The sequence below is a fragment of the Bos indicus x Bos taurus genome, chromosome 22 (assembly GCF_003369695.1).
Source record: "Bos indicus x Bos taurus breed Angus x Brahman F1 hybrid chromosome 22, Bos_hybrid_MaternalHap_v2.0, whole genome shotgun sequence".
In the NCBI taxonomy this organism is placed as follows: domain Eukaryota; kingdom Metazoa; phylum Chordata; class Mammalia; order Artiodactyla; family Bovidae; genus Bos; species Bos indicus x Bos taurus.
Window position 1 is genome coordinate 42,865,198 of NC_040097.1, and position 25,941 is coordinate 42,891,138.

General features: G+C 49.5%; 1 protein-coding gene across 1 annotated transcript in view; it reads left to right on the plus strand.

Annotated features, from left to right (window-relative positions):
• Window positions 1–25,941, plus strand: part of LMCD1 (LIM and cysteine rich domains 1) — a 57,066-nt gene that overhangs the window by 21,091 nt on the left and 10,034 nt on the right. Inside the window, exons 2-4 of the mRNA XM_027522516.1 lie at window positions 8,545–8,633; window positions 14,751–15,006; window positions 19,635–19,964. Coding sequence (XP_027378317.1) covers window positions 8,545–8,633; window positions 14,751–15,006; window positions 19,635–19,964 — 675 coding nt within the window. The remainder of the gene's footprint in view (window positions 1–8,544; window positions 8,634–14,750; window positions 15,007–19,634; window positions 19,965–25,941) is intronic.

A 25,941-nucleotide genomic window follows, 5' to 3' on the forward strand; every position in this document is an offset into this window, starting at 1 on the left:
ACAAGGTACTTCTGTATAGCACAGGGAACTATATTCAGCTTTTTTAAAAAGAGGACAATAAAGGACAACATGGTATATTTTGCCCCAAACCCAAATTCTCCTAGAGCTGAACCCATACAAACTATCTGAATGGACAAAACCCAAATGAAACACCATTTCTCATAGAGAGTGAAAAGTACTCTTTAGGGGCATCTGTAAAACTATCTTTGGGACGCCAGACACTCCTAACATGCTAAACTAAAGCCATCAGACGAACTCTCCCAACCACAGCCAGTCCAAGGAATCAATTTCAACACACATATGTAATAGGAAAAATAATTGAGTCTTACCCCAGAATGCAAACTACTCAGCCACTTCTGCAATCAGCTCGTCACCCACCCAATGCTTCCCTTTACTGTCACTTTAAATAGGATTGCTCTTTATAATCAGAAAGAAAAAAGTTTTCCATGCACAGAATTCTAAGCACTAGATCAGTAGGGCTCATCTCAATTTGTTTAGTCTGTACATTTTTAGCCTCATTACACAATTTAGGAAAAGAGGGTCTAAACTCAAGAGATTTCTTCACATTTGTGCTTGTCCAGAGGAAGAGAAATTCTCAAGGAGCAAATGTGGGGGAGAAACAGTAGATTTCAATACACACATCCCCCTGGAGAACATCTCTGCCCCGAGATATGACCTCTAACATAGACAAGGATGTTGCTTTAGCCTGGGGGGACTTTCTGTGGTTTTAGAAGACACTTTATCCAAAGTTGTCTCCACGGTTGATACACACGTCATCGTAGAGAGTATGGGTGGGACGGCACAGGATGGAAATTTGGAAAAGGGAGCGGCTGCCAGCACTTGGTTCTGCACACTCTCTGCTGCTACCAAGGCGGAGGAGGGGATAAAAGACCCTGCCAGGGTCTGGGCTCCACACGCCCTGTCTTTCCTCTCCTATTTGGGGAAACAGGGTTCTCATGGCCAAGATCTGAAGCCACAGCCAGGCTGGGCTCCTCCATCTGGCACCGTCACCCGCTCCCCGCTTTGGCCCCAGGGTGGGTAAGGGGAGGACCACCCCTGACCTCAGGCCTGGCAGAGGGTCTCAGGATCCCTAAGAGCCCCTGAGGGGCGTTGGGCCGCCAGTGAAATTTAAAGGAAGAGGAAGGGTGTGGTTTCCCTTCTGTCTGGCTGTTAAGAATGTTACCACTTTTGGCACAGAAGTCTGTGAGGCAGGCCTGTACCGGGGCAGATGGGACCAAAATGAAGGGACAACAAAAGTCAGGCAGCCCGTAAAACCTCACCCTGGAGGAGTGGTGGTCTGCAAGGGGAGTACAGGATAAGAGTACATTAAGCCAAGGAGCTGAGAGCCTTCAAGTCCAAGTTGGAATGGCTGAGGGCCCAGTCCTGAGGCCCGGTTGTTCCCAACTTGTCTTCATGTTAAAATCCCCTGGGGAACCCTCCAAAATGTCTACAGCCTGTGGCCCATCCCCCAAGATTGGAGCTAAGTTGCTCTGGGATTCAGCCTAGGCTTCAGAAGTTTGAAAAGATCTCTAGGTGATTCTAGGGGCTTCCTTGGTGGCTCAGATGGAAAGAATCCACGGTGCAGGAGACACGGATTTGATCCCTGGGCTGGGAAGATCCACTGGAAGAGGAAATGGCCACCCACTCCAATATTCTTGCCTGGAAAATCCCATGGACAGAGGAGCCTGGTGGGCTACAGTCCAAGGGGTCACAAAGAATCAGACACAACTGAGCAACTAACACTTTCATTTCATTACTAGGTGATTGTAATATGCACTCAGGTTTGGGAACCACTGATGTGGCCCCTGGCTACTCAAAGTGTGGCCCCCAGACCAGCAGCACTGGCCTCCTCTGGGAGGTTGGGAGTACCATGGAATATCAGGCTCACTCCAGATCTGCTAGACAAGAATCTGCACACTGGCCAGATCTCAGGGGATCTTTGTGCTAATCAGAGAGTCGGGTAACTTGAGAAGCGCTGGTCCACGAGACAAAGCCAAATCGTCTTCCTCGAGTACAATCTTGTGGCACATGCCTTTCCTCCTTCCTGGCGTTGACTGCACTTGTAATTGTAGCAGTGTAGTCAGGTGAGTTATTACAGAAGTCAGTGTCGTCGTTCAGTCACTAAGTCGTGTCCAACTTTTTGGGACCTCCATGGGCTGCAGCACACAAGGCTTCCCTGTCCTTCACTTTCACCCAGAGTTTGTTCAAACTCATGTCCATTGAGTCAGTGATGCATCCAACCATCTCACCCTCTTTTGTCCCCTTGTCCTCCTGCCCTCAATCTCTCCCAGCATCAGGGTCTTTTCCAATGAGTCGGCTCTTCACAGCAGGTGGCCAAAGTATTGGAGCTTCAGCTCATGTGTGTGAGTTATTACCAGTCAGTGTAAGGGCCCCAGAATACCTAGAGATAGTTTCTTGACACTGCCTAGAGTGTATGGGTTAAATTGAAATGTAAACTAGAGTCACAGCATAAGCACCAGCTCCCTGGCCTGGTCCTATCCATTTGTGACCTGTAGTCATTTCAGGCTTCCAGGACAGGGCAGATAAACTGGGGGAAGCCAGTGCCCAGTGCTTCACTCACACAGGCACTGCCCATGGTTCTCATCCAGTTTCTCCTCTGGCTGCCACCTCTTCCACTGAAGCCTGTCTGATACCCTGAGCATCTACACTTTATTTCGCAGAACAAGGTTGGCTGGTAGAAATCCTGGGACCAGGGTGATCATGACCTTGTCCTACCACCCCCCGCCCCAACCCTTCCAGGACATCCCACCCCTACAGAAATGCTGCCCACCTCTCTGGACCCACATAGTCCAAGGCCCTGAGTCAAGGCGAGACTCGCGGGAGGCTGTCTGGGGTCTGGAGACACCTGGTGTGGTGGGAAGCCGCAGGATCTGAATCCAAAGACATGAGTGTGGATCATGCTCTGAGTGGTGTATCCTAACAGTTCTGGGAGCTTGTTTTGCTCATGAGCCAAATGCTAAATCGTGACATCATAGGCTGGTTGTGAAAACCAAGTGAGAGAAGGGATGTGAATACACTTTGTAACCTGTAAAGTGCTGTGCCTGTGCCATAGAACATGAGATGAGAGCATAGTCAAGAAGTCAGACCTGCCTGGCTTCATGTCCAAGCTCCACCACTTACTGACTGTTGGATTTTGAAGGGGAGGCAAAACCTCTCTTAGCTTGTTTCCTCACCTGAAAACAAGGTTACTCAAAGTGCCTCCTGTGGGTTCATCAAGAAGCTTAAATTAAATATTATGCAAATACTTGGCATATGCCCCCACATAAGGTATACTCAATAAATGCTAGCTATAATCATACTCATTAGGAAATATAAAACAGCTTTTTTTTAAGGTATATATCTTTTTTTCTTTTTTTTTTTTTTTTGGCCATGCCACATGGCATGTGAGATCTTAGTTCCCCAACCAGGGATCAAACCCACATCCCCTGCATTGGAAGCACAGAGTCTTAACCACTGGACCACAAGGGGAGTCCCGGAAAAATAAAAGTTTAGCTTAAAGTTGTAATACAAATAAAGATCGACTAAGGACACCCTTCCCCAGAGGGGCATTCTGAATGGGCACGGTGCTTCTCCTCTCAGACTCACGGCCCTACCATCACCTGATGACTGGGAATATGACTATCCCCCACAGGGCTGTCATCATTATTGAGGAAGACAGTGGTTTCATAGGGAAATCGCTCTGTGGACTGTCGAGCTACTTTTATTTGGGGGTTGTTGAGGGTACTGGAGTAACTCTCTGATCATGTTTCTGTTTATGATCTCAGTTCTCTGGACCTTCTCATAACTTCACCTTTTCCCCACTCATCTCCATCCTCTCTCCACCTCCTGTCCTGGGTCCTGGGACCCTGGGGGAAAGGGATGTTTTTAAGTCACAAAGCACGTTGACCAGTAATGTTTTATAACAACACAGGTATGCTTATAGAGCTTACCTGTAAAAGACAAGTCAGAGGAGTTGCTTTGGAATAGAATTTAGTACCAGTTCAGAACATCCCTGCTCAAAGAGCAAGCCCACAGATAGTCAGGAGGGCACGTGATCGTGTTAAGACATAGTTTTCAAAAAGGTAAGGTCAGCATTCTTGTGCAACTATAAAATGAAACTTAGCAAAGATTATACTCAACTCATGATATAGGGAAGGAACAAGTAAGATATTTAGAGCCGTCCAAAAAGCATTTGAGGAGCTGGGGGTTCATGAGCAATTTAATGTCAGGACAAGATTGATAGGTGTAGAACTAGTTGATATCCTGCATGACAATGAACCATAACCTTTGGGGTTGTCTTTTTCAAAATGACAAAAACTATCTGCGTGGGTGTCACTACTGGACAAAAATCCACAAGTTAACATGGAACTTGGCCAAGCGTAAGAAGAGCACAGAGGGAACTTCCCCAGACCCTCGCAGGCACGGGATGGAGTGGGGAACACCGTCATGCTGCCACATGTGACATGAAGGCTGTGCCACCCCCGTTTCTGCCTTACATCCAAGTTTTGGGTTTCTTTTTTTTCCAACAATTTCGGTAAATACTTATTTCACTTCACTTACGTGATGCTTACAGTGGCCCTGTTGGGGCAAAAAGGTCAAGGAAAACCCGTTTCCAGAGGAGAAAACTGAGTTAGTTCCACAAGGAGAGAGAGAAGCTGGGCTAGGAGGAGAATCCTGCTTCATACTTCTGAGCCTGGCGCTCGTCCCGAAACTCCGTCTCCCACTTGGCCTTCTCAGAGCCCTCTCATCTCAGCCCCGCATTGCTCTCAGTGGCATTTGTCTCTTTTCAGACTTCCCTTGGGCTTCACTAAAGGTAAAGGAGGGAGGGAGGGAGGTACCCGCGGCCCCCACCCTTTACATCCCAGAGGCCTCCTGGTCTCATCCCAGTCCTTTTAAGTTCCCGACACGATTCAGTGGCACAGCATCAGGTGAACCACATCCTGCTATCCTGAGCCAAAGAAAGTTGTCCAGACACTTTATCCCCTGCTCCGGAAAAAGGACAGAAAGGAGGCCGCATTCCAAGAACCCATTTTTTTAAGTGGTGGCTCCTTTCAAGCTCTTCTCTTCTCAGCTACTGTGAGCCACTTTGCCATCTTTCATCTGCAACTGCATCCACATCAGAGAAACCTACTGTTTACAAACCAGAATGTCTCATTTGAAACACTTGTTCTGGTTGATGTTTGTCCCCCACGTCAACAAACAGGAGAATCATTTTCTGTGTTGGGGGTGAGCTGGATCTGTCTGGCCCCTGGCTGGATGGCATGCCTGCCCTGGACAAATGACTGCTCGTTGTGTGGAACAGGCAGCCAGGAAACTGGCAGTGAGTGTGGTCCAATGGCCCAAATTGGTTTCTTCCTTGCAAGGCCATTTATTTTTCTCACCCACGGATTTCTGTTGCCACAGAAACCATCTCACTAGCAGGACGGAGACGCAGGCCAACCCTGCTTTCTGCACCATCAGAGAGGCAACGTTTATAATCATGAAACAAAGGAGGGAGTAAGAAAGTGTATGGGGTGGGGGCTTCCCTGGCGATCCAGTGGTTAAGACTCCACACTTCCAATACCAGGGGTGTGGGTTCGATCCCTGGTTGGGGAACCGAGATGCCACATGCTACACAGCGAGGCAAAAAAAAAAAAAAGGCAACAATACTCCAATAAAAATTAATTTGAGAAAAAGAAACTAGATGAGGTGTGCAGTTTAAAAAGTAGTTCCTCTAAAGTTCCCGAGAACTCTGAAGCAGGTAAAAAAAATTTTTTGAGAATGTCTGATTCAGAGTACGTTTATACAAGGTGTACTGACAACAGCAAACATTCGGAGTATAATAAGTGCATGCTAAGCCCTTGAGTGCACAGCCCATTTAACCCTCTCAGTGACTCCACGCACCTGGGGGGTTCTTACTGTCCCCGTGACACAGACAAAGAAGCAGACTCCGCAATGCAGTCACTGGCCCAAGTCCAGCAGAAGAAAGGGACAGAACTGGGATCAAAACCAGCCCTCTGACCCCAAAGCCTGGACCTCCTGACTTGAAACAGCTGCCTTCTCTTCATCTCTCTTCATGTCTCTGTTGTAGCCTTGCTCTTCAAAGGTGCTGGACACCACTGTCCATCCAGCGTCCGCCATTTTTGTTTGATTTTTTAATCCTTTTTGCCTTCAGCCATAAGCCCCTCTCTAACATCCCACACAATGAGGGTTCCACAGAACAGGATACGGGCCACTCCGATCCAGGCCAGTTTTCTCATCTCACAGAGGACTAATGTGGGCTGGGCAGGGAATAAGTCGCCTCTAGCTGCACAGCTAATAAATGTCAGAGTTGGCACCAGAGGGCCAGCCCCTTGCCCTGCAGGCCAGAACCCGGCTGCACTGAGCTGCCTTACACCACTGTTTCTAAACCAGACCCTGAGCCAGCAGTTAGCTCTCCTGGCCAAGCATTAGGACTAATCCCCTTGTAGGATGGCTGTTAAACCAACCAGAATAACAGCGGTGCTCAAGCGGGCAGGGTAATTCACCAGAGAGGAAACACTCCCACAGAGCTCTCCTGTTTCAGGCTTTGTTGCCTTGGGGGTCGATCTGAAACCATCCAGTGATGAAGCCTGATCCAGAAATTGTTTACCTCTGCCCAAAACTTCGAATGACTTAAATATTAAGTGTAAGGGGACCATTGTATTTCAACTAGTAGAATCCAATGGGTCAGAAATGAGAGGCAAGGTTTTCTATGCCAGCAGCTTTAGGGAGCAAAGTTCCACCCATGAATCAAAGTACCCTGGCTCAGACAATGAGATGGCCGTGAGCATCGTCTTGGTTTTCCATTTTAACATGAATCTAACACCAAATAGGCACAGACATGAGCATGCAACCCTCCAAATACACGCCACATGACTCTTCCTCCCCAAGTTGTGAAGGTCTGTTAGAACAGCATAGCGTGTGAAGACGTGGTGTGTCAAGTCACCAAGCAGGTGGCATGGAGCTGGGTATTATCATGAGACGAACTGGTGGGGGAGCAGAGAAATAATGTGAAGAGTAACTGGTTCTTTCCATGTCCGTCTTTGAATTCCAACACTAGCAATGATGGTAGCCTCACAGCTTGTCTTTTTCCCACTTAGAAGCAGAGAGGGTAGAGGCATCATGCCCTAAAGAGCATGCTCAGACTGTGACACCCTACCATCCAGCCCTTTTGTACCCTTCTGCCCTTTCATACCTCCTCCTTCTGCTAGGAGTTCTCTTCTTTCTCCTGCCTGCATTCATTGCACAGCCTCAATTCTGAGCCACCTCCTCCGAGAAGCCTCCCTGATTTCCCACTCAGGTTAACCTTCCTCTGCGCTCCTGAAGTCTATGTGCAAAATAATAGCAGCTACCATCTGTAGTGCCTAAGGTGTTTGTGGACATCACATGCATTATCTCTGTACCCATTTGACAGGTAAGGAAACTGAGGCTTAGTTTGTCCAAGGTCACGCAGCTGCTAAATCATGAACCTGAGTTTGAAATCCAGGTCTCTCAGGCTCCAAAGTCCATGTGTTTCTACCACACAATAGACAGCTGCCCTTGCCTCAGACTTACCCCTTCCAGGAAGTGTGTGTTTCTTCCCACTAGACTGTGTGTTCCTCCAGGGCACCACAAGTCTCACAATGTATCCCTGTGCCTGGCACATAGCAGATGCTAAATAAATGCTTCAGTGAGTCAACAGTTTGTGGAATGAGCAGCTTATCCCTTTATCTCACTGGTTGATGGAGCTATGCTTCTATAAAATCCTAGTACACATGGTACCCACCCCCAAGGCAGTCCCCATCCCCAGCACAGAATCAAGTCAGTTTCTCAGCTGGCAGATCCATTTGCTAACCCACTGCTTCTCCAAGTTTCACCTCCTGTGAACCTCCTGGAAATTTCCTTCCAATACAGATTCTGATTCAAAAGGGCTAAGACCCTCAGAGGTGGGGCATTTCCTGCAAGCTTCTGGTGATGCAAGATCCCATTTTGGAGTCGAAATGCATCAGCCAATAGCAGTCAATGCACTTTGGTTACCTTTGGCTGATAATGAACAATAAAACCTGTCTCCCACTTTGTTCCCTTTCCAAAGGATAACCAGATTTCAAATGCTTCTGACTGTCCATGATTTAGCAAAATATTTAAGTTATGCTTTGAGCTATAAACATTTGGCAGCTTGAACATTTGTTTGTGCCTGTAGCTTTGGTTTAATCACGCCCTATCAATAAATCACAAATAAATGAGAGAGAAGAAACACTCACTGGAAGATTCCATTCCAGTGACAAGTGGATCAGGGGAGTGGGTGAGGGTGGGAGAAAGAAGCCGATGAACCCCCAGTGCACTTTTATGGGAAGGACTCCACCCTTCCACACCTGCCTACCCTGTGGCCACTTTCCCGGCTGGTCTCCTCTGTTCCTGGTAAACAGTAAAGCCATGGCTTATTCATCTCGAGCCCTTTGAACCCCACACAATTGCTTTACCAGCATGCCAAGTCTTTAGAGGTCAAGCATCTCCGGTCCAAGACGTTTGGAAGGAAAACACCCTCTTTTCTGTCTCCTTTTCCAGATGTCGCTGGGCCAGCAGCAGTCAGCAAGAGGTGTGCCTTGTCTGAGATGCAAGGGGACGTGTTCGGGCTTCGAGCCACATTCATGGAGGTAACGGAGTTTGTCAGGAAAGGCTCTGCCTGCCTTCATTTCTTGGCTGTCCTTTCTGGGAACCCTGGGACTGCTTAGGGTGCATGGGTTGTTGGCTGACTGGCTCGGGAGTGAACGCATTCTTGCTTGGCCTAATTCAGAAATGACAGAAAAGCCCTTGAGGAGCCAAGACGAAGAAGGAGTTCAGGCTTTATAAACCATTTCCAGGTGGAGGCGAGGATGCTTGGGGAAGCGGTGGGCAGTTGTTAGCTGCTGCCTGATCCACGCTGGGTAGACCAGTCTGTCCTGGGGTTTGGTGTGTGGGCTTCATCCTCCCCTCCTGCACCATCAGCCCCCCAGGATTCTGATCTCAAAGTGCCCCAGGGACCAAAATAAAAGTCCCTGTGTCAGCAGCACTTGAAAGCCAGGGCCTGGTTTCACGTCCATGTGGGAGGGCGGTGATATCTGGCTTGGACTTGGATTCGCGGATTGTTCTTTTGCTTTGTTTCATTTTTTTTTTTTTCACAACAAGAGGTATTGCTGCCATTCTACACAAGCCTCAGGCACTGTTCACATCAGCATCTGTGTAGCTGGCACCCCTGGAGGTGTGCAGGGCACAGTCTGAGGGGGCCATCCCCCTAGCCCTGGGGGAGAGAGGCTAAGCTCTGTAGGGCATGACAACTTAAAAGGAGGTTTTGTCTCCACCGCCAGAGGGTGGCCTTGGGCACTCAGAGAGGGAACCCATCTCAGGAGGTGTTTGTCTCAGAGAAGTTGATTTCCACAATGAGATGGCAGTAACAAAATTATACACTGAGCTGAGCTAAATCTCTTCTACTTGAATGTTGAAGTAACCCTGAGCAGGAGGTGTTAGTATGCCCATTTTACAGATCAGGAAACTGAGGGTGGGTAACGAGAGCCTGGCAACTATGGAGCAGACTTCAAACTCAGGTCTGTGAGTCAAGCCCCATGCCATGCTGCCAGCCATTCTGCACAGAGTCCTGATGTCCAAGATTGTTCCTGACTCTACTCCCAGACACTCCCCACTTCAGAGGAGCTCATATGGGCTTCCAGATGCCAGGGACCGTCAAGGTCATCCAATCCCAACTCCCATCCCCTGCACCAATTCCCCCCCACAGCTAGGACGTCCTCTCCCCACACATCTGTTTTGGCCATGTGAGCTCTTTCTGGCCTTGAAGAGGGTCTGCCTGCCCATCATCTCACCGTGCCGGTCCTGACGCTGCCATCAGGGTGTCAGAGGATGAGGCTGGCTCTTCATCAGTTCTCCCTGAAGTCAAGAGATGGTGCCTCCCTTTCAGAGTTCTTGGGCCCAGGGGATCGTGTTCCCTAAATGTACACATGGAGTCAGTGCCCCAATGCTCCCTTCTCTCAAGGTGCACAGGCCCACGCTGCCTGTTCTCGGGCCTCTGAGAATGGGTGTTCGGTGTATTCTCTCTGGTTTCCTAGTTGTTTATAGCAGGAGGGCAGTTCTGTACACTGTTCCTCTTGGCTGGGAGCGGAAGCCTCTCATCATCGTTTCCATCCTGACATTTTCTCATCATCCTACCGGTTCCCAGAACATCAAGTGAACTTTAATTGAGAAATACAGACTTCAGCCTGTAGGTCCTGCCTGTCCAGGACACAAGCCACATGGCCTCCCATGACAACTATTTGACTTGGCCCTGGAGACAATCTGTCATGAATGAATGTCATTGTGTTCCAGTAAATCTTTATTGAGGGCCACTGAAATTCAACTTTCTCACCATGTTCATGTGTCCCCAAGTAATCACCTTCTTCCAAATCTTTTTCAACCGTATAAAAACTGTTCATAGGCCATATGGAAGGAGGTGATGGACTGAATTTGCCCAGTGGGCTATACTTTGCCAACCCCTGAGGTAGACAAAGCCTGATTTTACAGATAAGAAGCTTGACAGGAGCCTGTGGTAGGCTTGTGTTCAGGCTGAGATTATATCCCAATGTCATGCCTCTTCCACAATTTCGAGTTGCCTGGGACAGCCTGAAGAAATGGCCATTGTGGCACTACCGAGGATCTCTCTAGATGCGTGTATGTCCTCTGCAATCTGGGTGCCTGGAAAGAGCAGGAATGGGACCGAGGAGGTGTGTTCCTCATCTATAAAGTCCCAGAAATGAGTCTGGCAACAAAAACAGCACAAATAAAGGAGAAATAATGTTGACACAATCAAAGGACATCTCATATTTCTCAGCATTTTCTGTTTCAAAGTATTCTGCATCCCAACACCTCTCATAGCATCCTGAGCATCTACATGAACCAAAACTGCCAAAGGGCAGCTTCCTCCCCCAGATTCAAGTACGGAAGCTTTGCGGATGTCAGAGGACCCCATGGAACTCTGGGCTTCCCTTCCTTTCCTTCCTCTTCCTCTTCTCTCCACTTCCAGCTCTGCTGCCGCCTCACCCCCATAAACCAAAAGTGCCCTCACCAGTCTCCTTAAAGAAGGAGTCTCCGCCATGCCTGGCTCACAGAGAACACCATTGGTCATGCATGTGCATGTATGCTCAGTCGCTCGTCATGCTCAAGTCTTCATGGCTCCGTGGACTGTAGCCCGCCAGGCTCCTCTGCCCATGGGATTTCCCAGGCAGGAACACTGGCGTGGGTTGCCATTTCCTTCTCCAGGGGATTTTCCTGACTCAGGCATCTAACCCACATCTCCCGCATCACTTGCATTGGCAGGTGGATTCTTTACCACTGAGCCACCTGGGAAGCCCATTGGTCATGAATAAAATGTTCCAATTACATAAAACAAGCAACCCCTTCTCATGAGAATGAAAAGAAAAGCCTTCTTGCATTTGCTACCTACCATCTTTAGGGTGCTAATTTATCTTTAGAGATAATTTCCCTAAAGTTATCATTGAGCGTGTCGATTTTAACATGTCCCAAATGACATGCAAAATCCCGGGCTGGATGAAGCACAAGCTGGAATCAAGATTCCCAGGAGAAATATCAATAACCTCAGATATGCAAATAACACCACTTTAAAGTGAAGAGGAACTAAAGAGCCTCTTGATAAAAGTGAAAGAGGACAGTGAAATAGCTGGCTTAAAGCTCAACATTCAAAAAACTAAGATCATGGCATCTGGTCCTATCACTTCATGGCAAATAGAGGGGGAAACAATGGAAACAAGTGACAGATTTTATTTTTGGGGCTCCAAAATCACTGCAGATGGTGATTGCTGCCATGAAATTAAAAGACACTGGCTCCTTGGAAGAAAAGCTATGACAAACCTAGACAGCATATTAAAAAGCAGAGACGTTACTTTGCTAACAAAGTTCTGTATAGTCAAAGCTATGGTTTTTTTCTGTAGTCATGTATGGATGTGAGAATTGGACCATAAAGAAAGCTGAGCGCCAAAGATGTGTTGCTTTTGAACTGTGGTGTTGGAGAAGACTCTTGAGAGTCCCTTGGACTGCAAGGAAATCAAACCAGTCAATCCTAAAGGAAAACAGTCCTGAATATTCATTGGAAGGACTGATGCTGAAGGTGAAGTTCCAGTACTTTGGCCACCTGATGTGAAGAGTCGAGTCACTGGAAAACACCCTGATGCTGGAAAGACTGAAGGCAGGAGGAGAAGGGGATGACAGAGGATAAGATGGTTGGATGGCATCACTGACTCGATGGACACGAGTCTGAGCAAGGTCCAGGAGTTGGTGATGAACAGGGAAGCCTGGCATGCTACAGTCCATGGGGTCGCAAAGAGTCGGGCATGACTGAGTGACTGAACTGAACTGACTGAAATGGCAGCCCACTGAATGCAAACTGGAAGCTTCTCCCCAAATAATGCTTAAAAGGCTTCCTTCTCTTCTCCTGAACACCACACTGCACACCGTGCGTTAAAAACAAGAAGCAAGCCTTGCACTGAAGAAATGTGTTTAACCTTCTATAGCCCACTGTCCTCCAAACTCATCACCGATGAGCACTTTTCCATGTGCCACATCCTGACTTCTCGGGGGAACTGGTCCAGGCAGCAGAACCACCTCAGAGTGTATGCAACTTGCATGGCCCAACCTGATTCTACCTTACGTTACAGTTTCCACCTGATCTTCTCTCTCTCTCCCATCCCCACTGCAGTCTCCTTGAAGGCTGCGATGGGGCCTCCTTCTCTTCATATCAGGCTAGGGGTTCTCCACCTCAGCACTACCAACAGTAGGGGCTGGATGGTTGTCTGCTGTGGAGGGAGCTGTCCTGTGTATTGTAAGATGTTTAGCAGTAACCCAGACACCAGAGCCCCCCACTGGGACAATCAAAAATGTCTCCATGGTTTAGTCGCTGAGTCATGTCTGACTCTTCCGACCTCATGGACTGTAGCCTGCCAGGCTCCTCTGTCCACAGGATTCTCCAGGCAAGAACACTGGAGTGGGTTACCATTTCCTTCTCCAGAATGTCTCCATGCTCAGCCATAAAAAAGAACAAAATAATGCCATCTGCAGCAACATGGACGGACCTAGAGATTGTTGTACTGAATGAAGTAAACCAGACAGAGAAAGGCAAATATCATATGATGTTGCTTATATGTGGAACCTAAAGAAAAAGGTACAAATGAACTTATTTACAAAACAGAAATAGAGTCACGGATGTAGAAAACAAACTATGATTACCTGGGGATAAGGTTGGGGGAGGGATAAATTGGGATACTAGGACTGATATATACACACTATGATGTATAAAATAAATAACTAATAAGAACCTGCTGTATAGCACAGGGAACTCTACTCAGTACTCTGTAATGGCCTATATGAGAAAAGAATCTAAAAGAATCTTTAAAAAAAAAAAAGAGAGTGGATATATGCCCATCCATATGTATAACTGATTCACTTTGCCATACAGCAGAAACACAACAGTGTAAATTAACTATACTCCAATAATTAAAAAAAAAAAAGTGTCTCCAGATATTGCCAAATGCCCCCTGGGGACAGTTCTGACCGTGGTTGCAGTCAGATGCTGATGTAGAGCATCAAGGTAAGCTTCCCAGAGCCCCACAATCAAAATTTGTGCTAACTGATTAAATACATCAATCTCCTGCATTTCGAAGAGAAAGGGAGGCTTCCTCTGAGCACGCCTGGCTGTGAAGCGCTCAGGCAACTGCCCTGACATCTCCCCACTGAGCCCCGCCCCGCCCCACCGAGGTTGTGATGCAGCTCACTTGACCTAACAAGCTCTACATCGCGTGTGTTCCGGCATCTGAGATGGAGCCTGCCTAAGGGGACCCGGCCAGGAAGGGAGGGGAGCGCTTTTCCTCTCACTCTGGGAATTCTGGATAGCTAAACCTTAACAGCATGACACAAAGCTGCCAACTGCTTTTGTTTTTAATTGTCAGAGGGAAGCATCAGGCTTTCAAGTCAGCCTATGAAGCCTCCCCAGGACGCTTTTCTTCTTCCAACCCCAAGACGAAGCCTTGCCAATAGATGTCAATCTCTCCAGCCCGAGGGGTTTAGGCTCATCCTCTTTCCCCCCAAGTCCTGTCCACCAGTTTCTTGAAGAAAACTTCCAGCTGTATTTTAACTTCAGGATGAGTGCTAAAGTGTTTACAAATTGCTGAAGCTCTGAGACTCATGAATCTTGGGAGACAATTTCAATAATTCTTTACAGCAAGAATCAGCAGACTTTTTAAAATAAAGAGCCAGATAGCAGATATTTTAGGCTCTGGAGGCCTCTGATCTCTTTTGTAATTACTCACTTGCTGCTGCCACCCAAACGCAGCCACAGACCACAGTAAATGAATAGGCATGGCTGTGTTCCAATAAAACTTTATTTACAGAAGCAAGTTGTGGGCCAGGTTCAGCCCACAGGCTGTGAAGATTCCTGACCTAGAACATCTCTAATGATGAACCAGCCTTTGCCACCCCAATGTGGTGGAAAATTTCTCAAGAGAAAAATTGTGCTGTTCTTTTTACCAACAAAAGTCATACCAAATTCCCCAGAGACAGATTGAGGTGCTGATTCCAAAGGCCTTTTGGTCTCCAGTTACCATTTGTCTGCTGCTAACCTTTTCAAGTTACTAAAGTTAAACTTTGCGCTTGCTTTCCAAAGCGTAGATGCTGCCAGCGGGAGACTCTGCCTCTCTTTTCTGGAGGTTGATCTCACTTGTCCCCATCCCACCCCTCAGGAAAATATGCAAGTCATGCAAATGCAGCCAAGAGGACCACTGCTTGAGCTCTGACCTGGAAGACGATCGGAAAATTGGCCGCTTGCTGATGGACTCCAAGTATTCCACACTCACAGCCCGGGTGAAAGGCGGGGACGGCATCCGGATTTACAAGAGGAACCGGATGATCATGACCAACCCCATTGCCACAGGGAAAGATCCCACCTTTGACACCATCACCTACGAGTGGGCTCCCCCTGGAGTCACCCAGAAACTGGTAAGGCAGCTTCCTGCAACCAAGTGGTTATTTCCCTTCTCTTGTAAATAGGAGTCATGCCATGGGTTCCTGAATGTCAAAGACAAGGGAACACAGGTGCAAGGTTATAAGAATGGTAGGAATAGCTATGGTTTCATAGCTGCTCCTACCTCTGGGATCTTGAAGTGAAAACTATCTGGGCCTCATTTTTCCTCATCCATGAAATGGGTAGAGGTGTTCATGGGAATTCCAGCTGCAGTACACAGTTGCTTATGGTTCCCTTTGGGCTCTCTGCTTCTGAATAGAGGATGCTTTATCCTTCAGAATTCTCAGAGTGCTTTTCTTCATCCGCAAGTTGTTCATTTTCCCTCAAAGTGATCTGGGATGTGCCTTTTGCAAGCCTAGGGGAGAACACAGGAACCCTCCTCTCTTCTCCCTAACTCCTGGGCTTAGAAGGGAGTTATGCCATTTTACTTTACATAACTCTGGGGAAATGGCACCCAGAGAAGGACAAAGCCTAGAGAGAGCAGGTGATTTGCACAAGTCATCCCCCTTCAGCTTCCAACTAAAAGGACCCAAGGAAGGTCCCCGTGAACAAGCCTTACCCCAGACAATTAAGTTGGGAAGCTCCAGACAGCAGGGTCAGAATCATGAGACATGAGAATTTAAATGAAGCCCCAGGTAGCATCCCATGCAGGCCCCTTCAAGACCCAGAGCAGTGGACTAGTGCCCCTCAAATTTCCACAAGTGCAGAAACTATCTGGAGAGCTTGCAGAAACACATCCAGCAGGCTCAGGGATGGCGTGCCAAGCTCCCAGGTCATGCTGAGGCTGCCAGCTCCTAGACCACATCTGAAATAGCAAGGACCTAGGTGATTTCTACAGGTTAATGAGATTTTAAAAAGCCCTACAAGGTTAGCAATGCAGACCTGCTATTGAATCCCATCCCTCCTGGGAGAAAAGAAGTGCCTTTCCAGTCCTGTGCGGCCCTGGCCCTGCAGGCTTCTCCCGCAGCTCCTGCCTTGCACCCTCACTCAGTACCGGGCAGTGCGCTGACCTCCTGCCTTCCTGCCCTGGACCACTCTAGGCTCTTGCCCTCCTCAGGGTTTGCACATGCTGTTTCCTCTACTTGAAACATCCTTTCCTGGCTCTCTGTATAGCTGGGTCCTTCTGTCAATCAAGCCTCAGACGGGCCTCACCACACTACCCCATCTACAGTTGACGTCACTCATCCCACTAGAATTTTCTCTCTCTCTCTCCATTCTCCATGGTCTCCTTAGAAGCTCTTTTATTTATTTTTTATTTAGGGATAATTGCTTTACAGAATTTTGCTGTTTCTGTCAAACCTCAACATGAACAGCCATAGGTATATCCTTAGAAGCTCTTATTTCAAGCTGTCCTTGCCTCATGCAAGCCTTTGCTTCATTATCACCCAGAGCATGCGCACACGTGTCCTGTGCATGGTGCATCCTTCGCCTCATACCGCGCAGAGCGTGCAGCGGGCTTGATGAGTGTTTGTGCCCACGTGACCTCCCAGCCAGTGACCCACCACGTGTGGTCAGTGAGCGGGCTGGACCTGCTCCGTAAAAACCCTTGTGACTGGCCCACAAACAGAAGTGCAGGAATTGAGAATAAATATCAGGAACCTCTGAGGCAACTGACACCCAAGTGCGTGATGGCCAAACAAAGCTCTCGTGTGCACAGCCTCCTGTGGCCTGAGAACCATCTCACCAGGCACAGTGAGCCCACAGATTGTCCTGCAATCCAAACCACCCAACAGAACCCCAAAACAAACCTTGATTCTTTACCATAGAAGGTTCAAGCCTGGAGTTTAAGGGAGGAGGGGTGCAGAAATCCCTTCTAGATAAAGCAAAGAGAGACAAAGTTTTGTTTTGTTTTTTTAAGCTTTGCTTTTTGAGAAGCATACTTTCAAAGAACATTTCAGCATGCATGAGGTGCCTGAGCTTAGCCACCCGGTGAGGTAGGGGTCAGTTTACCTGTGAGGGGACACAGAATGGTTCACTGCCCTTTGCCAGCATGAGGGGGTAGGCAGGGGCAGGTCGGGGGCCACAGAGGGAGGCACTGAACAACAGCAGTGCCGGGTTCCGGTGGTTCCGAAAACAGGTCTGCCTCCAGCGCCTGGGCCTGGGTGAACCATCACTGGGTCTTCAAGATGTTAGTGGAAACTAAAGCAAGAAGCTCATAAAAGAGCCGGCTGTGGGCGACAGGAACTGGCTGGTGAAAACCTCAAATGCTTCGGCCCCAGCCTAATCAGAGGAAGGCATCGTCGGGCCGTGATTAATGCCGGCTCATAAAACCGCACGGGATAAAGGCCCTTCTGTCTGCCCTGTGTCTGGCCTGCCTGAGCAAGTCGCATTTCTGAGATTGGATGACTTTCCTCCCACTCACCCTTCCGACTTTTCCTTAAATTACCAAGTGATCGGGACAGATTACATTTTGGAAATGGCCTGAATCTTGCTCTTTATCACCCTTCCCAACCAGAATAAAAACCAGAGAAATGCTTGAGCTTTTAAAGACTAAAGTCATGATAAACCTAATTGCTAGTATTTACTGAGTACATACTGTGAGCCAGGCGCTATGCTAAGAGCTATACATGCACGGAAAGTGTTAGTGGCTCAGTTGTGTCTGACTCTTTGCAACCCCATGGACTGTGGCCCGCCAGGGTCCTCTGTCCACGAGATTTCCCAGGCAAGGATACTGAAGTGGGTTGCCATTTCCTACTCCAGGGGATCTTCCCGACCCAGGGATAGAAGAACCCAGGTCTCCAGCATTGGCAGGCGGATTCCTTACCATCTGAGCCATCTGGGGGAGGGGGTGCATTACTGCTCGCATTTTACAGAGGAGCAAACAGAGCCTGGGGGGGAGTCCATGCAGGCCTGGCAGTCTCGTGTGCATCGTCTGCCCCTGAACCCAGGGCAGACACCACTGCTCAGCCTCCCACTGATCCGTTTCCCACTGAGCCCTATTGGACCTCAGCATCCTTCTCAACACCGCACTCTAGGCTGCCAGGACTGACCAGGATTTGCATGGAATGTGAAGCCCATTTACTGTCCTTGTCTGACAGCTGGAGAAGATCAGGAAAAGCAAAATCGGGACTGGGCCTTCTGACCTCAGAGTCCATGTGTCTCCTCCTGCCCAACCCTGGGAAAGAGCACCTTTATCCTCCACTTTTCTCTCTGATCTTTGATTTGTCTCCTGGTAAAGCCTGATTCTGGGAACCTCTTCCCCAAGAATTCTCCACCAGAGGGCAAAGCACCAAATGATTCAGAAAAGTCATCCAGTCTTACACCAAAGATTGGTTTAGGACCTAAAGCAGTCTTCCCAACTGATCTGAGAAAAGGCCTCTTGCTAAAGGTTTTGGGAACATGACCTTGGTTGGCTTCCTAGAGAGACTGCTGATTCTGACCCAATCTCTCTTTCCATCGCCCTCTTCCCAAGTCCATGCCAATGATGGCAACTGTCTGAGACCTATGCTGAGGTGGGTTCTGACACCCTCATTGGGGTTGATTATTAATGTCTGCCATGTGTGAGTGAGTAGGGAGTGGTAGCATAGGCCTCAAGCCAGCCAGGATCACAAAACACACACCAGCAGCAACCAGAGGCTGGGGCCTTGTCAGTGCAAAGGCAGAGAGCTGGTACCCAGCTGGGGCTTTAAGCTGCAACAGGAAAAGTAGGTCTCTGTCTCCAGGATGCCAGCCAGGCACCCCTTAGCTCTGCAGGTCACACACACGGTCTCAACCACAGGGTTGATTTATAAAGTCAAGCAGGGAGGGGTGCAGGCCCTAGAAGGTGGGAGCCACACAGAAATCCAGGGCCTGGGCATCCTGGCACCAGTCAATGCTTCCACAGAAGGCAGCAGCCACGGGCCATGGGCATCAGGCCATCCGGCGGGAGGGTTAGGGTCAGGGTTGGGCACAGAGGTGGGAAACAGTAGCAGAGTATAAACAATTTGCGTTTCACACTTTCTCAAGCTGTGTGGCCTTGACCTTTATCTCCCCATACCTGGGACCCACCCGAGTGTAAGATTTCTACTCATTTTAAAGAAAAGCAAGCCAGCAAACTAATGAAAGGCCAATCGGACGGTTATCCATGGCCATATTTATAGTCAGATGGTCTACCATCTATCCCAGCCGTATCGGTGTGGAAATGTTATTGACCTGAGACCTTGTCGATTCTACTATTAGAAGGGGCCTTTGCATATTTTAAAATTAATAAACCATGAAATGCCTTCTGCCTATAAGGATTTAATTATACTTTGCTAAGAAAAGCGATTTTAAATGAGATTTTTTTTTTTTTTAATGAGAAGCATTGCCATGAGGTAAACGAGGTAAAAATCTTCAGTTTTTAAGGAAACAAAATCCATGTTGCAGAGCCGGCAGATCTAAAATGAAAGTCTACTGAAATTATCCCATTCTCATCAAGCATGTGAAGCTGTGGTTATGACTTGGGGGAGAGTGGAAGCTTGTTCAGGCCTCCCTTGGGTGTTCCCCAAAGATTCACCCCTTTTCTTCCTTGAGACTAATCCTTGGGTTTTCCAGAAATCTGCAGGAAACCACAGGTCTTGCCAGGGCTCAGATCTCCCATGCCCGGGTGCATGGGAATCACGGTGCTGGGTCTCCCCCTCCCCAGGGCCTGCAGTACATGGAGCTCATCCCCAAGGAGAAGCAGCCGGTGACCGGCACCGAGGGCGCCCTCTACCGCCGGCGCCAGCTCATGCACCAGCTCCCCATCTACGACCAGGACCCCTCTCGCTGCCGTGGACTTTTGGAGAACGAGCTGAAAGTGATGGAAGAGTTTGTGAAGCAATATAAGAGTGAGGCCCTAGGTGTGGGCGAGGTGGCCCTCCCCGGGCAGGGCGGCTTGCCCAAGGAGGAGGGGAAGCAGCAGGAGAAGCCTGAGGGAGCCGAGACCGCGCCCCCGACCACCAACGGCAGCATCGGTGACCCGTCCAAGGAATACGTAAGTCTCTCCCACCCCTCCGTCCATCCATCCATTCATGCCTCGGGTCTGGATGAAAATGCCCAGGTCAGGGCTGCAGGGTTAGGGCCCCAGCTCCAGGCCCTGTTCCTTCATTCCTGCATCCATCTATGGTCATGGTCCAGAGGCGGTCACAGACAAGCAGACCCCACCAGCTCAGAGAAAGGGCATCTCTCCTTGCTCAATGGTGAGGGTGGGCTTGGGGGAGGAGGGGAGGCCCCCTCTGGCCTTGCAAGAGTCACTAGGAGTCCCCCAGGCCTTTGGGCTCTTCAGGGGATGCCTGTGTTGCCTTCAAGAGGTGAGCATGCCCTAAAAGAGGTGAGAGTCTCAGAGCACAGCACAGTCAAAGGACTGAATGAAGTGCCAGGTGGCTGATGGTGTGGTACTGGGGGGCTGGCAAGATCAGCAGAGGCACATTTCCTGAAGAGTCATGCACTCCATCCATCCATCACTCAAGGATCCATTAGCCTGTACTGTCTGCTGAGATCCAGGAAATTAAACAAGCAGAGGACCCTGTCCCCATACTGGGATGTCATAGACTTAGGACTTTACTCCAAGGGCCATAGAGAACAGTGGTGGGCTTGAGACTGGGGGCCACGTGGGGCTATCTGCTAAGTTTCATGGGACCCCCAACCCCAACCCCCATCAGTCAAGAGGCCCTGTGACTCTACGTGACATTTGGAAATATGAGTCCCAATCCATCAAGCAAATCACCTGCCTTGCTGGCAACAGGCAAGAGTCACCCACGTGAGCCAGGAACCCCAGGGAAATGCCCACCCAAATGATGCTGTCACTACATCAAGCAGGGGTTTCTCTTCTCTGTAACTCACACTTGCTATCCGAAACCTGCGTCCTGCATTTCCAACGCCCACCCCATGGGCACATTCATTTGGGATTGCCATCCGATGAACTTGGAGACAAAAGAATGAAACTAATTTTCCTTAGCACAAATTAGTGCTGGTGTTGAAAAGACCTGTTTCTCAGGAAGAATTCACACCCCAGGAATTGATTTTTAAAAATTACATGCAGTGACCATGTTTTCAGACACCAGCCCCCTACCCAGCCCTGCTCTCTATCCACCCTCCAGTAGCCATCGCCTCTTAACAACTAAGTACTGTGGAATTCCAAATTGGAAGGCAGCTTCTTTAAGTCTGTGACATCTCCCAGTTGCCATTCCCAGGAGAGAAATGCTGATCTGAGAACGTATTTCATCCTGGATTCCACATGTTTGGACAGCGTGGAAGTAGGGCAGAGGCAGCCTAAGATCCCAGGTCCTTGGCAACAGCCAGCTCTAGGAAATGGCTCTGACACTTTAGAAGCATTTAAACAAGACCAGACAGTAAATAGGGAATGCACAGGAAGGTGATAGTGGTGGGTTGAGCTGGTTAGGGAAGACAGACTTTTCCTTCCCTTATAGTTGTTGTTCAGTCGCTAAGTCGTGTCCAGCTCTTTGTAACCCCATGGACTGCAGCACGCCAGACTTCCCTGTCCTTCACTGTCTCCCAGAGTTTGTTCAAATTTGTGTCCATTGAGTCGATGATGCCACCCAACCATCTCATCCTCTGTCTCCCCATCTTCCTCCTCCCCTCTATCTTTCCCAGCATCAGGGTCTTTTCCAATGAGTCCGTTCTTCGCATCAGGTGGCCAAAGTATTGGAGCTTCAGCATCAGTCCTTCCAATGAATATTCAGGATTTATTTCCTTTAGGATTAACTGGTTTGATCTCCTTGCAGTTCAAGGGACTCTCAAGAGTCTTCTCCAGCACCATAGCCCCTTCCTTTTCCTAAACCTGATCTTCATTAGATAACTAATTGTGTCACTACTGGACTCACATCCGTTACCCCCTCTAGACACTGAGGTCCTGTCTTGTCTGTCTCTGTAACTGAGGGCTACAAATCAAACCACCCCATCTCTGCAGCAGGTACCACTGATATAATATACAGAGAAGGTGCTTGATAATTATGTGATGCATGAATGAATGAATGTTGAAACTAAATTGATCCTCTAAAGATGGGGACCACTTGGGTGGCTGTTTTGCTTGAGAGGACAATGAGATTTCAAGTTTACATGCCTTGATCATCTTCTGTGTGCTACATGCTACGTTCACCACTTTCAGGTCTCGGATTAATGCAGACCGTTACCTGGTGGGTGGATTTCACAACCCTGTATTATAGGTGGGACTTCCCAGGTGTCGCAAGTGGTGAAGACTCCACCTGCCAATGTAGGAGAGGCAAGAGAGGCGGGTTCAATCCCTGGGTCAGGAAGATCCCCTGGAGGAGGGCATGGCAACCCACTCCAGTATTCTTGCCTGGAGAATCCCATGGACAGAGGAGCCTGGTGGGCTATAGTCCACGACATTGCAAAGAGTCAGACATGACTCTTTGCACACATGTGTTGCAGGTGAGGACTCAGGGATTCAGAGAAAATAGGTAGCTTGTCTGAGGCCCCATCGTTTCTGGGGGAGAGTGGGGTGGTCAGACTCCGGATCTGATACTCTTTCTACTGTGTTATGCTGACTATAGAACCCTGCCTGTTATCTGTATTTAACTCAGTGTTTATCTCCTCAAAGCCAGGGAGCAAATTCTATTAAGGTAACTAATAGGCTGTAGACTGTGTGTCCCTGGCAGCCCCAACCCAGGGGGCAGCATATCAAGGAGACGTGGGTGCTGGCCGGCCTGTGTGCCGGGCTCCCCTTGTTCTCATAAAAGGGCAGCAGGACAGCCTCCAAAGCCAAATGTCAGGCACAAATCTGACTTTAGCTCCCCTGAGGAGGGAAATGAACTTGGCTAGAATCCATCGGGGCATTCAACCTAAGAACCTGGGTACAGGGAGGAAGCATAGAACTGACATTCCAAATCAGTGATGTGTGAAAGAGGAGGCAAAAAGAAGGACATGTGACATGCAGTACACTGGAGCTACGACTGTAACACACCACGCTTCGTCATCCTGATGGTGAGCGTCAGTGCTGTTGCTGGCCTTTGCTGAACCAAGGACAGTGCTAAGCAGGGAGCATCTGATGTAGAGCTCCCAGCCACAGGAGGTGAGGCTGTGGGGTTCAAACCAACCTCTGTCAGCCCCCAAGCCCATCTTCCTGTTTCCCAAAGCTTATTGCCCAGAAAGCTCATGGATATGAAGCTATTAAAGGGCCACATGGCCGTGTAAAGGGGACATCAGGGTTTCTTTCAGGCTGGACTTCTCAGAGCCTTCAGAAGACTATGGCAATGTCTAAAAGCACCTGGCACCCTGGCTAAAATCCAGCGGGCTGGGTCCCACCCCAGACTGGTGGGTGCAGGTGGGGCCTAAGACTCAGCATTTCCAACAAGTCTCCAGTCTGATGCCAATGCTGGGCTGGGGGCCACCCTTTGAGAACCACTGCTATAGAGGGTTGAAAATGACCTGATGTATAAGCTCAGCCAAAACGATATCGCCAATGAGGGTCCGTGAGATGCTAACATGGGCGTGTTCTAGACGTGTGTGGCCTCCCCCTGCCCGGCTTCGGGCGTCCAGCTTTGAGAACACTGTCAGCACTCTCGAATTCTTTGAACTGCCCACGGGGAGTTCAGGGAACACTTGCAGATAATACAGCCCCCCGCTCTCTCCCGGCCCTGATCGCCCCAGCCGGGAGCTCACAACACTCTGCTCTCAGCAGCCAGAGGCCAGGAGCCCCACCCTCAGAGCCTCCACAGCCTGCACCCCACGGTGGTCCTCCCCGGCGCTCACTCGGCTCCGTCCTGAGGCTGGGTAGCCTGTTACCTTGGAAACCTTGGGAGGAGCCTGGACCGCAGTGACCCCAGGGTCGGACTGCCGACTCCTTCCTCCACCAGACTGACCAGACCAGAGGAGCATTCCTGCCAAAGCCTGTTCGGAGTCATCCGTATGGAATCCCTGCCCACGGGCTGAGTGCTGGGTGAAGCCGGAGAGCGGCGGCATGGCAGGAGCAGCGGGTCCCTGGAAGTGCCACTCTGACTCTGTGCTTAGGAGAGGTGGCAGCATGGGAAATGACCATAAGAGTCAGCCCTCTTCGTGAGGAAAAGTCACAAAGGAAAATCCCAGGTACCAGCTTGTCAGCTGTCACTCTGAAAGCAGGCCCTTTAAATCACTGAGGCCAAGTAAACCCCCCAATATTCAGCCTCCCTCTCTCTCTCCCTGAGTTGTGCGTGGAGTGAGGAGGGGGGCTGGCATTGCACAGCAGTCTCATTCATCTCTTTGAATCACCCAAACAACCAGTGAGAGAGGGTGGGGTTGTTATACCCATTTTACAGATGTGGAGTCTGAGGCACGGAGAGGTTAACTGGTTTGCTAGTGAGATTCCAGCCCAGGTCCTTCTGCGTCACTAGCCCTGGGTGGTCTCGGCAGAGTGGGGACAAAGCAAAGGCGCGGGGACTTCTGTTTGTTGGGGTGAGAGGCGATGTGTGGACTCACAGCCCAGACAGCAAAGAATTTGGGGGCAAGTCAGGAACAAGGGAAGAGCTTGTCTGCCCCACTCCAATCCCACCTGCCATGGGTTCCCAGGGGTCTTGGGGGCTTTGAAGCATCCCATGGTCAGGAAGCTGCCCACCCCAGCAGCCTGGACTACTCCACAGCCGCACGGCAGGGCCCCGCATCCAGCTCCAAACCCCTCCCACCTGGATGGATCCCACAGACACCGGACCTTGACGCACTGACCGTGAACGGCTCTACCAGACCATTGCCCTGCGTTTACAGAGCCTACTGGATATGTTCTCAGAAATTAAATATACAGATTTCCTGGGCATGGTCATCCTGCCCAGGAATTTCCTCCCTTCTCTACACCCCAAACTTGTAACCGAAGAAAGAAGCAAGCAAGCCAGGACATAGCATTTAATGTCATCTCCGCCCTTCCGTATTTTTCATTCCTGCCAGGAGCCCCCCAGCTCCTGCCTCACAGGCCAGGCCACGGCCCCAGAGAAGATTAAAAGGAGAACAGACTGAAAGAAGCGAAGACATTTCTGGAAGTCGTAAAGATGTGTTCCTCAGGTCCCAAATGACAGTGGACCTCCCCCGACCCCGTTTCCCCACAAGAATGCACAGAGGAGGGACCGGAGGCCTGGGTCCCCTCCCTCCCGTGAGCCGGCCTCGCAGATGGAAACTTACAGCAGCTGGCAGCTCAGCCCAACTCCAGGCCTGACGGGGACATATTTGTGGGCAAGGGACTTCCAAAGCTTGGTCAGAGCAGATGTTTGGCTTGTGGGCTGGCAGGAGAGCCAGTCTCTCTCTGCACACTTGAAACCACCACCCCATGCCTAAGAGCCCCATCTGAGCTGAGGACCGAGGGTCAAAGGCCCAAGAGGCAGCCCTCCCAGTTGCCATGGTTACCAGGCTCCTCCACATCCGCCTGCCTCCTCCTTTACGGCAGAGATATTTTAATGACATTAAAGGAGATTTTCTTTTCCACAGAAAATTCCTTTCATCCCACTTTTGATACTATAAATACTTCTCCGTGTTGCCACATAAGGCTTCACAAGTATCTTGCCCCGCCCTGCCCCCCTTGAAGTGGGCCGCGTAATAGTCCATTGACTAAAACAGGGCTTTTATTTTCCTGTTGGAGGTTACTCCGTGACAATGATGACATGGAGGGTGGTGTCGTCTGCCACTCACTGACGACCTATGTCGTGCCAAGCACCACGCCAGGGGCTTCTCATGGCTGTTTTATTCAATTCTAAGAATTACTCGACAAAATAGACCCTCCCCTAGCTAGTCGTCTAACTGGTGAGTGCTGAAGCCAGAACTGGAACGCGGGCCAGGCTCACCCCAAACCCCGCACGGACTCCAAACAATGGGAGCTCCCCGACTTCCAGAGCTCCCAGGGGGCCTGGGCACCATGTGAGGCTGCTGCAGTGGAGATGGCCACACATGAACCTTGTCCCTACTCTCCCTCTGTAAGGACACGCTTGTCAAAGGGGGACCAAGAACACCCCAGGCTGACAGTCTCTCTTCCAAGT